This window comes from Sitophilus oryzae, unplaced genomic scaffold, assembly GCF_002938485.1.
Source record: "Sitophilus oryzae breed Bouriz unplaced genomic scaffold, Soryzae_2.0 scaffold_1067_pilon_pilon, whole genome shotgun sequence".
NCBI lineage: Eukaryota > Metazoa > Arthropoda > Insecta > Coleoptera > Curculionidae > Sitophilus > Sitophilus oryzae.
The window spans coordinates 2,025,608-2,044,495 of record NW_022145690.1 but is presented as its reverse complement, the minus strand read 5'-3'; the positions used below and the strand labels follow the sequence as shown (position 1 = coordinate 2,044,495).

At 32.3% G+C, this 18,888-nt stretch overlaps 1 protein-coding gene across 1 annotated transcript in view; it reads left to right on the top strand.

The window, feature by feature from the left end:
- LOC115879224 (serine/threonine-protein kinase NLK-like) overlaps positions 1 to 18,888 on the top strand; it is a 238,124-nt gene that overhangs the window by 169,757 nt on the left and 49,479 nt on the right. The window contains exons 3-4 of the mRNA XM_030895929.1: positions 15,739 to 15,868; positions 16,645 to 16,700. Of these exons, the coding sequence (XP_030751789.1) occupies positions 15,739 to 15,868; positions 16,645 to 16,700 (186 nt within the window). The remainder of the gene's footprint in view (positions 1 to 15,738; positions 15,869 to 16,644; positions 16,701 to 18,888) is intronic.

The window sequence follows — 18,888 nt, the reverse complement described above, 5'->3', positions numbered from 1 at the left end:
TGAAAAAATCCGTAAACATCTAGAAATAATACGAAAAAACAGCAAATTGGTCGAAGGAATTTATCCTTATCATTTACTCTGAAAAATGTTTAAATAAACTTTTCAAATTTCAATCCTTCATATTTTCTCAATGACTCGACCGATCTTCAAAAACGAGGCGGGGAAATATAGAGAATAGAAAGCTCTTTTCATTGCGGCACCACTAAACCCCCCTTCCCATTTGAAAAAAGGTTGGGAGATGACACCCCCGCTTAGAGGGTTGAGGATTTTGCAATCATTTTTGGAGCAAATGTTGTCCCTCTCACAAACAAAATTGACGTGTTTGGATTTTTTGAAAAAAAGAATACCCTGGCCGTTATGCCTTGCGGAACGTTTTCGATGGGCCACCGTGTATGTATACACGGTACACGGTATGCATTACATTATTTTAATTGAAACATATTATGTATATTTATTAGTATGTACTGGGAACTGTATATGTATGTATTGAAATATATTTAACCAAGTTTTCTAATTTTTTTCCATGGTAATTTCAAATACCACTTGAAAAGATAGCAACTAAACAAGAAATAGACAACTATAATATATAACTACTTATTAAAAAGTGTCTTTAATTCTTATTAAATTGTAGTAAATATCATCCGATCGAAAAAATAAAACGGAATCAGAGTTGGCTTTGGATCAAGATCGCTGTCATTTAAAAACTGTATGTAAAACTATACATAAAGTGAATGTCTCGATCACCATTTCCAAGCCAACTTTACGCCGTTTTATTTTTGATTGTATGGTATATTGCAACATAACTTTCGACATTTTAATTCCTTTGGTTCTCTTTTGGTTTTACGAAAGATATATAGATTTTGGTAAAGTATTACAAATAATTATTTGAAGTCCCATGGACATAAATATAAATATTGTAGAAATATTCTTTAAAAACTATTTTAGTATCTTTAAACAAATATCAATAAGAAAAAACTATTTAACTTTCAAAATATGTATATTTGTTAAAACGCAATAAATATCCGTTAAAACTAAAATATTTGTACCCGTAAGTTTTAATCCATAGTTCTAAATCAACTGTACCTCCTTACTTAGGCTTATCTCGTTATCATCACTTACTGATAATAAAAAAAAATATTAGAGAAAACTATAAGAACAAGAGAATAGTTTATAACTCAGTGATATTCTCTTGTAATAAGTTGTATCAAAGTTTACAGAATTTATTCTGTACTATCTGGTTAAATGCAATAAGATTTATCCATACACATTAATTGATATCCGTAATCAAATTAATTAAAAGTTTCCTGAAAAATATTTCAATTTTAATATGCATTTAACAAAAAAAATCGATGCATAACAAGATTAAATTCTTCAAAGTATAATGTACTATTTTATTCAAAATAAACATTAAAGGTAGATATATTCATTGCTTGGCATGCAGCTTTCAACAAAACGATAAAAGCAACGTAAGGCAATAAATCGAATTCGGCATAATTGCTCGCAATACACCTACTTGCTATCTAGGTTATGACAGATAAGAACTCGATGTGATTCAGTTCAAGTTTACGGAAAGCGAACAACTGTTAAAGAGTGTCGCTAGATATTTTCAAATTGTACTATTTTCATTAACGGGTTGTACAGTTTGCAACAAAATACCTAAGTCAATTAAGATAATTTTATTAAATACAATTTGAATAAGAGTGTTGATAAAAATATATCTTAGAATTAATTTGCCAAATTAGACTGTTAATCTTTTAGAATTCAGGCAATGACAACGAATATTTTAATAAATTAATTGGCATTAAAAACATTTTAACTATACTATTATTTCATTTGGATTTAATATATTTTATTCTTAGCATTCATAAAAGTTTATTTATAAAAGTAAGTTTAAGGTGCCCGGTGGCGTAGAGGTACAGGCTCTCGTCTACCAATCTGAAGGTAGTGGGTTCGAATCCCACACCCGGCATTTCATCAGCCGACTATTTTTATTAAAATAAAAATAGTTTGGGTACCTAGGTGGACTCAGCCTTAAATGAGTACTTGGGATTCACAATCCTGAGGTAATAATAGGCGGTTGAAGCGTAGTGCTAGCCACATTACCTTCCTTGTATACCGAACGGCTCTAGTATGGCAAGCTCTACCTTGCTACTCCCAAGGCGTTAAACGCTATACACGGGAGCTATTATTATTATTATTCTTGGCATTCATAAATTGATTGCAGGGTGAATCTTAAATAAGTGCAAATATTTTATTGGTGGCATATTTCGACCCCAGAAACACGTCTTTTTTTGCAGAAAAATATAGATTTTTTTTTAATTTTCCTGTACTTTTAGAAGACTTTAGAACAGCCTTTATCTCTAATCTCTGATATTACTATGGTTACGGCTTCACTCTATAGTTACGGCATTACTCTATGGTTACGGCACTAAAAGGGATGCAAAGGCAAAAAAATCCAGTGGCTCGCATTTTTTTTTAAATAAATATATTTTTTTAATTTTCAAACTCGAATGACTCGATTATTTTGGACATCTTTAAAAAACGGTAAAGGAAAAATAAGTTTCTTTTATTGAGATGCCACTCGAGAAATCACTCCTGAAAATATTTGCTAAATTGATTTAAGACTCACCCTGTATATTGGCGTTTCTTGAAATTTATGCATTGTTTTTCATATACATAATGTGTCAGTTTATGAGACGCACTTCTTTATCATTGATTATTTTTTAATCGACATTGCTATAGACAAATTGTGCGGATATGTGTATTGGAAATGTTAAGTATAGCTTATCCATAATATAAACACTAACATTAAACTATGTTGGGTAGCATTAGTGCATGAGTGACATCTGAACTCTCACTCATTAGATCGGAAAACTCATGAATGAATCAGACTTTATTTAAGCTTCTGCCGAAGGTAATTTTTATACTGAATGACCACGGTCTAAGGCTTACACAAATAAATATATTTTATACACACATGTGAGTTAGTATTAGGAAACGAAATAACAGTACCAATACATTAACACTATGTTTGCCAGTATTATTTCACAAGCCTAGATTACGATCTAGCAAAATATAAATAAGCTTTAATGCGTTAAAGCCATGAAATATACGGACTCGTATGTACAATAAATTTGCCAATTGTACAAAAAGCGTACAAACAACGCTATAAATGCCAACATTCGCAAGCGTGCTGCGATGAGTTTCTTTTGTGTCGCTGTTCTTTGTTTCGAGCTCGCGAATCAAGTCTATCGGGATAAAAAAGAACGTATAGACGTTTTCACTTGTTTTTCTGTCTCTCTTGGGCCAACGGTCTTCGAAGTACATAAAATAGTAATTAGGAAAGACGTCAATTAGGATTTGTTTTCACTTTCAATCGATTCTTTGCAACAACTTTTTTTATAGATCAAGGTCAATTTTAGCACGTTTTTATTAACTTCACCTGTATGTATGTATCCTATGTAACGGAATCTTTGAAATTTGAACGTTATTAATTTGACGACAATTAACAATTGAAATATTATGAATCCATACGCAAAATGTCACATTTTTGTTCACAAGTCTACCATACAGTTGATGCTAGAACTTAGAACCTGTGGTGTTACAATAGCAAAATGAAACACTAGTTCACCATAAGAATCTAAACACTTTACCATTAACACTGGACACTGAACGCGCGTTTTGCTAACCATTTTACATGTTGGCATCATCTGCACAGATGATTAAAACGCAAGTCTACCAGTTTAAACCTGAATGTCATTTGGTTCTTTAAAGTAGATTACTACATACAGAGTGAGTCTTAAATAAGTGCTAATATTTTTAGGGGTAGTATATTTTGTCCCCAGAAACACGATTATGAAGTTTTTTGTTTTTCGCGAAAAAAAAATTGAAAATTTGTAATTTTATGAAAAAAAATTTGAATTTTTTTAGTTTTAAGTTAAAAAACATAATTTCTTGGTAATATGGCGACATAGGTAGTAAATTAAATTTACAAGAAAGAAAACAGAAAAGATCCGGTGGTTAATTTAGTAAAAAATAATTTTTATTGGAAATTTTCATAGTAAAATAACTCGATTATTTTGGATTTATTTGAAAACGGTAACGAGAAAATATGTTTCTTTTATCGAGATCTATCAGCCCTGAAAATATTTGCATTTATTTAAGATTTAAGAAATGTTTTTAATTTTTTAGTTTCATCTGCTTTGAGAAACTGTTTTTGTAAACAATTATTTTTGGCCAATCTCTGTTTAAAAAGTAGGACAGCAATTTATTATTTCGATACAGATGAATATTTTTAACTTCAAACGTTTCATAAATCGCATAACAATTGGCTAACACTATCGAAATCGAATCATTCTCGACGGGACATTTTTTCAATAACGATATTGACACTGATATCTCGAAATGCATCTGCATAAGAAAGTAGGCCGTGAAACACAAATGATCGGTCCCGTTGTACTTTCACTGTTATCATTCGATTGTTTTTTTTCTCTATTACGAGGACCCAAGTGAAAATTCAGTCAACTAAAGGAAAATGAATTCGATTTTTTATGGTACAAAAACAATATACATGTTAATGTCATCACTATCACTATCAAGAACTTCAGACATACCTAGTAAAGTTTTTTTTTGTAGAACTGTTTATAGAATTATTTTCAACGGGGATGACTAACCAGGATTTAATTCATGACAATTATTATTAAATACGGTCATACTATAGCTGGCAACATTCTACACCTTCAAAACATGATGGACTGCATCGTTGAATATAGCACGCAGTAAGGATTTCCATTAATGTTACACAAACAACCAAAATTGTTGTATTTTCCAATACACAGGGAAGGGCATGAAACACAAATGATCGGTCGCTTTGTACTTTCACTGTTATCATTCGATTGTTGATTGAGGAAAGGGCAGTCCTCAGAATTAACAATAAGGTGATAACGACAACTGTAGTCCGTAAAATATCTAGGAGCCTTGGCTAACGATGCTTGCGATCCCAAAACTGAATTATTGGCAAAAATCGAACAGGCCAGACGTAGTTTCGCTTCCATGAAAACTCTCTTCTCTAGCCGAGATCAAAGCCTCCAACTGCGCATACGTATGCTGCTTTGCTACATCTTTCCAGTGTTTCTCTACTGCTCTGAGAGTTGGAGACTCAGTCAGACATTGGAAAGCAGCATTAACGCTTTTGATATGTACTTGTATCGCCATATTCTGCAGGTATCCTGGATGGATAGAATATTGAATTAGGAGGTGGCCATGTAGATAGGCAGAGATTAAGAGCTCGTATCGGTTAAGGAAAGGGAGCTACAGTAATTCATGAGAGGTGAACGATACGAGGTGATCAGACTGGTCATTGGAAGTAAAATTGAGGGCAGGAGATCAGTGGGAAGAAGGCCAAACTCCTGGCTTAAGGCTCTGCGTCGTTGGTTCGGAAGAGTATCTATTGAAATTTTTAGATGCTGGTGATAACCAGTTGGATCAGCAACCTCCGAAGAGTGACGGCGACCGAAAAAGAAGAAGAATTATTAAATAGAATTTGTGCAAAAATGGGCATAGTACGGAATGCATAAGCCATTTAACCTTAAAAATCATATGCTCGATGAATTATTTTATTTTCGTTTTATGTATATCTAGATGGTTATCTTTCCAGTTAACTATTTTCAGAGAACTTAATTGATACGAAATAAACCTTGATTAACTGTCACTGTCTAGCAGACGTTTCGAGGACGAATAGCAATTATAGGAGAGCAAAAGTAGACATAAAAATACATAATCATTTGTTGATCATTTATACGAATTATTAATAATATTAGTTAATGACGATAACTCACATTGACCAGTATTAGAATTGGATTTTGTCGATTGCTGGTAATTTGGTAGTATATGTATATCTTTTAAATTTATATGTGTTTTTTATGAAAAACTTTAAGGAAAGTAATAAAATCAAAAGATACTGGCACATTTTACCTTCAACCCATTCGAAGCAAACTTCTGAAAATTAAACTTTTTATATAGCATCGTCCTAGCATCGTAAAGTCACCACAAATAATACCTGGTATTACCTTCAGCGAACCTTTCATCAGTGTCTGAGTCGCCTCGTAAAATTTCTCATATCCTCGTAAAACTATCTCGAAGAAAAATTACCACATTAAATATGAGGATGCTGCAGTCAGATATTAAGAAGAAAGGTGATATAGGATATATGGTATTATTTCGATAATTTTCGACATTGGATTCTATATTATTCATTTATACATATTTTTTGATACTTTTAAAACTATAACACATGCTTGGTATTAATAACTGTCATGCAGTTAATTTCACTTTTATGGGTACTTTAAACCTGGAGTTCAATGTCAAACTATTCGTGGAAGACCGCAGAGTGGCAGAAACACAATTTAAAATACAATATGATCAAAGTGAATACATACAAAACCTCGTCGGCGATGCCTATGACTGTGATCAGTCGTTTTATATGTAAAATCATTATACCGGGTGTTACAGAAATAAGTGCAACTATTTTTAGGGGTGGTTTGGTTTTTTAATTAAGTCCAAAATAACCGCGTTATTTTACTTTGAAACTTTTCAAAAAAAAGATTTTTTGCTAAAATTTTGAGAACCATTGGATCTTTTCTGGATTTTCTTTCATGTAAATTTAAGCTACTACCTATGTTGCCATATTATCAAGAAATTATGTTTTTAACTTAAAACTCAAAAAAAATCCAATTTTTTTTTAAAAAATCCAAATTTTCAATTTTTTTTTCGCAAAAAATACCTCATAGGCGTGTTTCTGAGGCCGAAATATACAATCAGTTAAAATACTTGCCCTTAATAAATTCTTTTTATAAAGTATCTCTAGTTTGCTTTAGTTTTCTTATTTGCCTAAATGTAGGAGAATAGGAGGCATATTATCTAGATATGGATTTTATTCTCCTGTGATTTGATTCTTCTCTGATATTATTCTTTATTATTTTAATATATTAAAACCAAAATTGACTTATTACCACAAGGCAATATTAAAATTGTATTTGGTGTATTGAATATTCATTAAACATTCCAAAGACTATGAAAACATTTTATTTCGAAAGTCACCAAAAAATGTTGTAAATTTTACTTTTCAATCCATTTTAAAGTATTTGGTATGCAAATTAATAATAATTAATAACAGTCATGTGTATATACATTTTACTTACTTTTGTCAAAGTAAATGAGATAAACTGAATATAAATAAAAACAGGGCAGTGCAAGAGGACCAATAAATTGATATGGCCAAAAAAATTGCAGTCTGTCTAAAAATGAACAGCTAGTAATTTTGGTATTTGGTTATTTCCATCAAATAAGCGCATGATTATTGATGCCAGACCTTTTAATTTAATGATATGGTTAGATAACTGCTTCGTAAATTGCCTGAATTAACACTTCGATCATCTTTCGTAGTATGTTTAAAAATTACATATTTGGAATTTACTGGCTTATTGATTAAATTTCATAATTATTTCCGACATTAAAATTGCGTCGGTGAAACGTTAATTAGAAAGTTTATAAAGAAACTACTCGGTATTATAGGGGTTAGAATAAAATTAGAAATAGATAACTGCAAAATTTTATCATAGCACTAATTTATTTGACATCTCTGAAACGAATCAAAATACCCAGATTTCAGTTGAGTATCTTAAAAAATATAATTTTTTAACTTGTTTGACAAAAAATCTTTTCTTGTTCATATAGTAAAATCCTCTTTAAAGGCAGCACACTGTATTGTATTAGGAATCTGTATTGCATTCCATTTTTAATAACCGTTACTTATTTTATTTATCATTTAGAATATTCATTAAAAAACAATTAGGTATATTGTTTTAAACACAAACTATGGTCTTTTAGCCCTTTTAATACGTACTTATTACCAAAAATGCTATAAATAAAGTAGTTTAAGAAGTCTATTAAAAGACACAATAAAATGTTATGATCCAGAAAATTCGGCGGTAGGGGTGGCTTGTGGAAATGAAGATTGTTGCCTTTTATATCTAAAATACGGAACATGTCAAAGATAGTCCATTTCCAAGCCAACTAGACGTCGATTTCTTTCGATCATATATGATACTTTTATTGCTCTGAGGGTGAACAACCAAGAAAAACACAACAGGATGTGAAGCTTCTAAATTTAACCGCTTGTACAGTTGGAAGTAACGGCAGCATCGGTCGAGTTGTGAGGAGTTCAAAACACTGGGGCTTTAAAATTAGTGCACAAAAAAGGTTTTTGTAGTGTGCCGCCCCAATTTTAAAAGGAGCCGTCTTCAAAGAGAAAGGGGTCCAGGGATTTTGTCATCCGCGGAATGTATTCAGAAATGTTGAAAGATAATGGCGGGATGGCATGGCAAGACGAAGCGGGTGCCAAAATCTCGGTTTATTTTTCATATTAATGATCTATTGCTTTTTCTATTGTTAAGGCAGTAATTTAAAAATAAAATATGTTTTAAAGTATGTATACTTTTTAAATTATGTATATTTTACTACATAGATTAAATTAAGTAGGCTTTATGACAGTTGACAAAAAATGCAATGTGTAATTTTCCATAAGGAAATTCTCTTTATATGTTCTTGTTTAAAGCCAATTTGATCATAAGACTGTTCGATCGCACTGCATTTTTTGTGCTATTGGTTTATCATTACTATTGCCATTTACGATATAAATTGAAGAAAGGAGAAACCCATTTTTTGGTAGATATTAACGTTTTTAAAACACTGCATATGACATATATTTTTGCAAATCTTACCAACACATTTTTATGAAAAAATCTAATTCTTAATAAATATAGCTCATGTAAAACGCGTCTTATATACAGGAAATGGCCCAAAAGTATACGAAAATATACCAGCAGGAAACGTTGACGTTTCTATCTGCGATATTGAATTAATGATCAGTAAATGCTTCCTCAAACTTAATTTGAGAGTTTACGAACCTCTTCGGCCCGTCGGGTGTTCTAAATTATTATTAAACTATCCTATATGAGGTCATTTTGTAGTAATGTAATTAATATTTTTGATTCAGTTTTATTCTCTATAGTAATAATTTTATAATAATTTACATTTTTTCGTAATATCAAATATATTAAAGACCATTTAAAAATAAATGAAACCAAATGTAGGGATGCTGATTTGTAATCTTAATAGAAAATTAGCGTTAGTTTTAGTGGGTAAAGCGTTAAAAGCCTCTTTTGCGACTAAAAACAAAATAACACGAATTTATACGAGATTTTATAAAAGCGTGAAGCGTTTAGCGCTTTAGGTAAAGCGCTAAGCGCGTTATATTAACTTTACGCGCTAAATCGCCTTACTTGCTTTCTGTGTGTGCATAGCCTAAAACGCTTTACTCGCCTTTTGTGTGGTCGAGAGTTTAAGCTGATTAAGGGCTCAAATGAACTGACGACCAGGTCGCAGCGACCAGCATTTGATTCAATGTTATTACTGGTCGCAGCTGCGTTTCCTAATAACACTGAATCAAATGCTTGTCGCTGCGACCTGGTCGTCAGTGCGTTTGAGCCCTAAGTAATAAGCCTAAATATATTAAAAAGCAAAATCTTAATAGTATCAACGACAGGGTATAGTGTCCTCCTCTAGATTATTGCCTATTGCAGCGAGGAGAGTTAGAATTAAAGACTAAGGTGATGTATTTGATTTGATATAAGTTCATGATTAACTGGAACGAAAGTGACAGTTAAATGGGCTAAATATATTTTGCAGTACCCCAATATAAAAGCAACAAAGACATTTCTATCTATTTTGGGTATTGGTCATAACCAGTCTTCGAAATGCAATTAGAATGCTAATCGAACATTGTGCTAACCTCGAGGCTAACCTAATGGAAGCTTTCGTAAAATGAAGCTAAGTAACACGCTATTCTGTAGAGATGGTAAGGAGACGGTTCAATATGTGTGATGCGAGTACCAGGCTTTGTCGTAAATCAGAGAGTTCATTCTGGTGAAGCCTGCCCTACTACTACTATGGTCAGTTTTCAGGACACACTCGAGATTAATATGCCACATTCTTTTTAAATTACGTTGGCTGGTGGCTTAGACGATGAGCCTCTAGACTGGGGGAATGCACAAGGAGTCCAATGGGACCCAAGTGCCGAAATCGAAAAAAAAACAGATCATATGGACGGTTTTTCTTTTAAAAAGTGGAGTCACGGAGACTACGACAAAGGCTCCACTTTTTGAATTGACAAAAAAGAGAATTAAGAATATTGGTTGTAATTGTAGAAGAGGTTTATCGATCTCCCGCTTATTGAGTACGACAAAAAGCTATGAAAACTCTTGATAAATTGCCGGGCTCTCTAAACACGGTCGATCGGGCTTATGAATTGGATGAAAAACCGCGGAAGAGGTGTTTATTTCTTTCGGCATGCATACTGTTTTAAATCGTTCGTTTTTCGGATTCGTCTTTTTGCCTAGAGCGCGGCGCTGCTACTGCAGTCGTTGCCGCTGCCGCGGTTTCCACTTCGAAATTGGTTTTTAATTTAGCTCGTTTTATTTCGTGTTTCGACGTAAGGGAACGGGGAAAATTTTGCCGCAAAACATTTTTTTATAACGATCAGACCTAATGTCAGGGAAATCCTCCAGACTGAAAGTTCAAATACTCATACTCAAGGTCAAAATTGATGTGACTGGTTTTAAAATTATAGTAATTTTTGGCAGATAGGTTTATTAAATCGTTTAAGAGAGAATGTTCTAAAGAGTTTGGTTTACTAATTTGTATTGATTTTTGTGTGAACCAGTGTACTTATTTTATAAAAAAAATTAGTAGTAGTCAGTTTTAAGGGTTTTTAAATTTTAAATCATCTTTTAAGCCAGCTACACAACGTTCCAGTTTATTTGTGCGAGTGTAGACTTGCGCAAACTCGTATTTTTCAGTTTAGCTGTTAAAAGCTTCATTTAGCGGCTTAGTACGACTTGGGTCCCGGAATCAAAAATTGAAACTTGAGACTTGCACAAAAATATCCCCGCACACGTTACATTATACCTGCACAAGTCTAGTTTGCACAAATATACCCCAACGTGTGTGCCCAGCTTAAAAGATGTATATTGGTTCAAAAATAAAAAATAAAACTATTGCATGATCAAAAAGTTTTATAATCCTTTTAATTTAATTCACTATAAGGATTGTTTATCTGTTATCATACAAACCACTTTTGATCTTAAAACTAAAAAGTTCTACTTGTATAATATTTGTTTGTTTTTATTTGCCACCATTAGAATTTGCACATCGTATATTAGATTTTTTGGTTATTTGGCATGCTTAATTTTGCATGTTTTTTTGTGAACCCAATTAGTAAAAAGCGCTAGCATTTTGCGACCTGTTTAATGGTTCTAGGATCTTTGTCCACTGGACCTAGTTATGTCTGTCTTGTGTTTTCTTAAAAATATGTTAACTTAACCAAAATTATAATGCGACAGTTGTCTTTTATATTTTACATATAGAAAAATACTAGGCACATGTCAACATATATCAAATCGTCAGTGAAACGTGATAACCCTAACTCCATTTTTTACGTTAATAAGTTTTTTATACTATTAGAAAGAGAAAAAAATACTCTATAGGTAAGGAAAGCAAATACATTTTTTCCCATTAGAGAAAATTTGCAACGACGAATTATCCTATGTACCAAGACAATGCAAGTTCAGAAAAGCAATTTTGAAGATACCAATAATCGAGCTGGAACTCTTCGTGAAGAATACTTCACAAAACAAGAGTGTTAATAGTTAATAGTTATCCACTGTTTTTTTCTACCTCTATAATACGCAAAATATAAGTAACAACCTTTGTGACAACTCATGGCATATATCATCTAGTGCATTTGTTATGAATGTATACAAGAAGAATAGCAATTTGAATTTGATATACCCAAATAATTCTACCTATTAACGCGATTTGATCTGACACCAAATTTCAACTTCAACTTAGCGTAAACCGTTTTTGAAAACAGCGGATAGTATTGTAATTTTGTATAATCAAAATATTGTGAAATGTGAAATCGAAAAAAATATATTGAAAACCAAATCTGAATATAAATTTTAGAAGGGAACATAATATTTTTCTATATACAGAATTTTGATTGTACATATCCATTTCACTTATCCGAACAAACAACAGTAATGTCATACCAGAGAAAGAACTAAAGTAAAAATATTTTTCAATTTAAGCCCGTTTCGCCAAGTAATTCTGTTAAATATCGTAATAGCAATAATTCTGCGCAAACGTTACGTAACCTTTAATTCCGCGATTCGCCACGAACGCAACGGTAAATAAGAGACGGTCTCCGGCGGCCCGTCCTTTTAAATAAATAAATAATAGTCGAGAGCGGGCTTTAATTAAAATACAAGAGGCCTTTGTGGCCGCTCGGTGCTGGGGCAAGTGCACACGGATACCATTGTTGGATTTTACGGGTCAGACCATCTCCCAGTCTGAGCACGACCCGTTCAGTTTCCGTTGTTATAAATAAGCTCTCCACGCACATACGTACTTATGTATATGTTTATATATGTGTACGCATGAACGTACGCACGAAAGTCCTACAGCCACATGTGTCTTTATGTCACAGACGAAGATTACGAGAGTTGAAAATAATTCCCATTAAATTATAAAATTTTATATCTGTACTCTTGTTCCTTTGATATGCCTGGAAGACTTGAATTTTCAAGAGAATTAACGTTTTATATTCTTTCACTTTTATCAGCCTTTATCTTTTTCATTTTTTGAACTAGAACACTGAAAACAAAACAAATTAATAATAGCATTTTTCATAAAGTTTTAATACACGATATATCACATAATAATAAATACTAAAAATGACATAGGCTGTAGAATGTCATAGTTATTGATATAAAAATTAATAATTAATTTTCTTTGGATTTATAAAGCATCTCACAAGAGCCTTTTCTTTATATCTGTAATAGTTTTATTGATATTTAATAATAATATACACAATTATTATTATACTAATGAAATTTATTGATTTCAAGTTAGGTATGCAATTCATTATATGTGTATGTGAAAAATGTCCTTATATAATGTACTTCTTATATAAAGCATATCCCGTTTAAATTTAACTTTATACCACAGGTTTCAAATCTTTTTTTCTTGTAGACCACTTGCTAAATTTTACTGGTTTTGGTGGATCTCATGCCGCTACATTTTTTCCATATTCCCAAAACTCGTCAAAAAATTATATAACATTAGATCTAGAGATGGAAATTTGCGTCATGCTGTGGGGCCCTAGGGTCCACCTGGACTACTCTGAATCCACCCTGGGAATCGCTGCTTTATATCAATAACTTTTGTTGATATACAGAGTACAGTCCGTATATGTCAGTTATTACCTACGTATTAAAAATTGCCTGAACCTCCTATAAAGGCCGGGACACACCTATCATGCACGTTTCCGATCCGGCTCCGATCATACAGTCGGACGACTGTATGAGAGTGAAATCGTACGTTATTTTAACCAGCGTAGTTTACACCTTTCCGATACGTGATTCATCCCCGCTCCTACTCGACTCCGTTCCTGCATCCGTTCGTGTTCCGATTCTCACTCTATTCGTCGATGCCGGCTGTGGGACGAGTGTCGTTTTGAACTATTTTGTTTATTTTTGTTTTTGCTGTGTTATTTTTGTTTTTTACTAAAATAATAAAAAATGTCAACAATAAAACCGGAGGAACTAATTGAAGAAGTGAGGAAATATCCAGTGCTGTATGACCAGACCAAAGAGCAGTACCGAAACTCCGACTACAAAGACATGAAATCTGCGTTTTTTGCTGTTCTCTATAAAAGCTTTCTCATTTTCCTCATCTTCTTCTTCCAAACAAAGTGTCACCATGGCTAAATCACTGTTGCTAAAATTATTAAACATTTCGCGCACACAATATGCGATGCTTGTTGAATCAAGACTGGCGATTGTTTCCAGCCGAAGCCCGAAATCGTGAAGGAGTCGGAAGCATGTATGACATGTGTGTACTCACCATTTCCGATCTCACAGCGATCCGCTTCTGGGGCAAAATCGGACCGGAGCCGGATCGGAAACGTGCATGATATGTGTCTCCCGGCCTTAATTCTGTTTCATACAGCATACAGTTTCATAGTTCATTAAATGATATTCTATAAATTTTATATCGCTATATATTAAAGGGCATTGAATAGTGAAACATTAATTCCAGGTAGAGGTAGGCAAAGATTGAACGAATCGTTAAAAATGAGTTTGTTCGAATTGAGCTCGTTCAATTGAATTGTGGCCAGCACGGTGTTGTCTTATTGTTCAGAATAGATAGACTGGGCTTCAGAATAGATAGACTGGGCTTCAGAATAAACCAGGAGTTTTGGACCTCAAATTGATTCAAACAGAGGTATCAACATTTGATTGTAAATGTGTTCAGCCTTCCCTCTCTACTTTAGCCTGTAGCCTAAAGATTCACTCAGAACCTCGCACTTAGGGTGGCAGCAATGAGCTCCCGTAATCCTGCTGTTAAAACAAAACAGCTGGTTTTTATATATAAAAACCAATTGTTTTGTTTTAAGAGCAGGATTACGGGAGATCGTTGCAGCCACCCTTAGTGGAATAAATTAGTGGTTTCAATTACACTTTATACTTTTTAGTTTACGATCATTCACAATGTCTAAAAAACACAATTAAAATTAATAGAATATCCTAGCAACAACTTGCGTTAGTCGGTTGTATCCATAGAGAAAGCCTAATATTTAGCTTATAAAACAATCAACTTTTCATTTCTAACCACAATTTCTCTTGACGGAAGATGATCACAGGCTAAAATGACATTTCTCGCAAATTTTGATATAATTAGTGGAAAAGTTAAAAGTTTGATAACTTTTTCTACTAATTGAAAAATATTACCACTAATTTTGACATTCTGAATGCTTACATTGAAATTAAAGGAACAAACTTCTACGCTAATTGAAACCACTAATTTATTCCACTAATTGCGAGGTTCTGAATGAAGCTTAATGAAACAGAAAAATATACTTGCCAAAAAATATCTGCTATTCTAAAAATTACTCTCTTAGCTACTGAAGTTAAAATTATTCTAATTCCTTCTTAAAATTATGCAAATGAAATACAATACACTAAAGTTACATTTTATTTCACTCTGTAGGCGAGTTTTTTTAATAGTTAATCGGGGGAGGGACTAAACGCTAAAACAACTGAAACTATGTTTGAAATATTTGTTGGTTATTGATAATATGATTAGAAAAATGTCCATCTAGAGTTTTTTTGGTGTGTTATGGTGGATTTGGTGCAATTTTCAGTTTAACTTAAAAGATTCCAATAACGTCAAAAAGACTGTTAATGATCTCGACCCAAACCCAAAGTTTACAGATTGTTCAATTTTTTTTTGTATGCATTGTTAACACTTTTGAAACTGAAGATGATTAATAAGATGTGCCAATATAAAAAATATATGTAGATAAAATGTCCTTGCCAATATAAAAGAAAAAAGAAGAACGTTTTTTTTCTATTTTCCATGTGTGGTAGTGAGTGTTTTAAATTTTGTAACTTTTTTCTATGTAGCGTCAAAACTTTATATTAAAAAATACTATTTCAGTAGTCACCAGTTTCAATTTCACATATTGACTTTTTTGTAACTAAATCCATTTGACCTTTTTTCTTTCTGATAACAGTCAGTTTGAAATAGGTATTGACGTTTTTATTTTCTTTGTTGCAGGGCTGTGACAGACCCTCGAGACGGTAGACGAGTGGCCTTGAAAAAGTTACCAAATGTGTTCCAGTCCTTAGTGTCATCGAAAAGAGTATTTAGGGAATTAAAAATGTTGTGTTTTTTCAAACACGAAAATGTAAGTACAAGTACCATCTAAACAAGATTTTTAACATTCTCGTCTTATATGAATAGGAAAAGTAGCTACGAAATTATGCTTGTTCATGCTTCACATGTTTGTACTGATATTACACCTAGGAATAACGTGGGCTATGATAATCTAATCTCTAACAAGACCTTTATGGAAAATTCTTAGAAATGTTTTTTACTTGTTCTTAAAATTAGTTTGGGATTGCAAGATAAATTTTTATTAGAGAATATAATGAGTTCAGCTGGTAAGGGAGGCTACACCATAATTGGAAATGGTTGACTAAGCTGAGAATGATGATGATAATGAGTTCACTTTTGAAAAGCATATTTAGCTTTTTTATTTACTAGAAGTTCGCTTATGTCGATTATTATTATACAAAATAATTTTTAATTTAAATGAGTAGTACTATTAAATATTTAATATATACATATATACACTTCTAAGCTCTATTAGGAATTGCATTAATGGTAAGAGAACTAAATGAAAATTTAAACATTTTCATTAATTCTTGTTGAACATTAATTACTCTTGATATCGAGATTAAATTTGATGTTAGGATTAAGACCTGAAACATAAACAAGCTACCGTATGATCGAAAAAAAAAACGCGTCCAGTTGGCTTTGAAATGAACATCGATGACTTTCTCCATATAATTTGACATATAAAATGCCAGCGATCTTCATTTCATAGCGATCGCTGACGCCGTTTTTTTTCGAGCATACTGTATTATATTTCAGTTAGAGTATTTCTACTTGTATTTGTAGGTTCTTTCAGCGTTAGATATTCTTCAACCTCCACACCTAGACTTCTTCCAAGAAATGTATCCTTTTTTACTACTTAGTTTTTTTTTCTGTTTTCTGCTCTGTGTGTTTGCAGAAAATACTTTACGTGGCGATAAGTAAACTGATTGACACTAATTGTGCTTCAAATATAAACGGTCAGTGATGATAATTGTTTCTTAAAACAAAGTCGTATTTTCTTAAGACTTTTTTGTTTTTGCTGGAAGTATTAACTTAAATATTTTGCATTAGTGAAATTTAAAATAATATAATTTTAATTCTTGCAAGGTAGTTTTGGTAAATTATATTATTAATAATATAATTATTAACCCAGTTCTTATATATCACAAATATATTACAGCAATTTTAAATGGATTTCATTATAATAAATTTAATTTAAGAACTTTGGAATTAAACTATTTAAAATTGATAGCAGATAAAATACTTTGAATTGAATATATAGAAATTTTATAATTGAAATCTATAAATATTCTTTTTGACAGTTAAATCTAGAAGGAGTATGGTGAGACTCATGCTTCTCTATCTGCATTTATCCTTCTCTATCTTGAGCGGCTAGAGAAGCTTCTTGTAGACCGTGATCAATAATTTCTTGAATGCGGTCCACCCGGCTCGTCGAAGACCTTCCTCTTGGTTGTCATTAATCTTTCCTTCGATTATGAGTTTTGCCAGTCCATCTGTTCCTCTTGAAATGTGCCCAAAGTACCAAGGTATGACTGGTTTATTTCGGTTGAAAGTCTTGCGGTGACTTTTAACTGCCTTAGAATGGAGATGTTGGTCCGATATTTTATATATCGTCGTTGGAAACATAGGAAATTACATGCAAATTTTGGAACGGTCCAAATATTGGCTCCCCTATTAATTTTACAACTAAGTCGTAAATAGATTTTTTTAAAGGTGATGCTGAATACACATGCCAAATTTCAACAATTTTGGTCAAGCTGATTTTAAGTAATTTAAGAAAATATGCATCTATTTTTAGTTTAAAACTAAACAGGAAACAATTTAAATCCAATCAAATGTCAGCTTAAGTTGTCAACCTATAATTTTATCATTGACAAATACGGCTGTATTCCGTTGCAAAACCAGGCGAACCAGACCGGTAAACTACGGTAAGGAGCGGTTCCTGAAAAACATCGGTTTGATACGGAACGGTTTGGTAAAATACTGGAAACGTCAAATGTTGCCGTTTTCTAAATTTCAATACCTCTATTATAAAATTTATCTTTTATGTATTTTTAATGTACTATTCTATGCTTTTACGTTTGCTTCTTCTTTCAATGGAGTTTAATATTGAAAATAACTTTATTAATAAACTGTTAAACTCGTTAGACAGCTCAAGTGAAGATTTGCAGGTCCAATATTAAAACAGATCAATAATAAATAAACAAATCTAATCAATATTTATATTTTTATAGCTTCCAAAACATTCACGATTACTTGTTGTCTCGTTTTTCATGTTTTCTTCAAATGTTCCTGACTTTAAGAAACAATGGCTGCATGATAAGTTTAAATGGTCCTAAAACTCATTCTATTTAGTTAATGAAATTTATTTACACTTTTACTGCTTACCTCCATTGTTTTTGGATGTAAATACAAAATATTATTACAAATTTTAGAAATTAAATGAGAATTTCACTCGAACTTCCAATATTTGCTTGATTTCTGTCACATAAATGACATTGATTGACAAACAAAACCAGAAAAACCAGCCTACTCGCGGTGGTTAGTTTGGTGACAGTTATAACCGAATTTTTCAGGAACCGTGTTCCATAATAAGAAAGATTTCAGTAAACCGATAGAAACGGGACATAAGCAACGGAATACACCCTGGGGGTATGTCGTCGCATGGGTTACGTGTCGTTATGCATAGTAATGGGTTACTATGTTACATTACTACGTTATAGGACCTATACGAGTGTCCCCAAAATGTGTTTTTTTAATTTAACTTATTTGAATGGGACAAAAGTCTAAAGTTTAGAAAATACAGTTTGACATTGAGGAAATTATAGGATGACAACTTTATGTATCTTGGCAAATTCCTGGATTTATATTGTTACCTGTTCAGTTTTAATTTAAAAATAGATGCGGTTTTTATTAAATTACTTAAAATCGGCTTGCATGCGACGATGCACCACCCGGTATATTAAATATTCTTATTATTCTATATTCTATATATTATTTCTTCTCTTATTCTATATCAGCATTCTT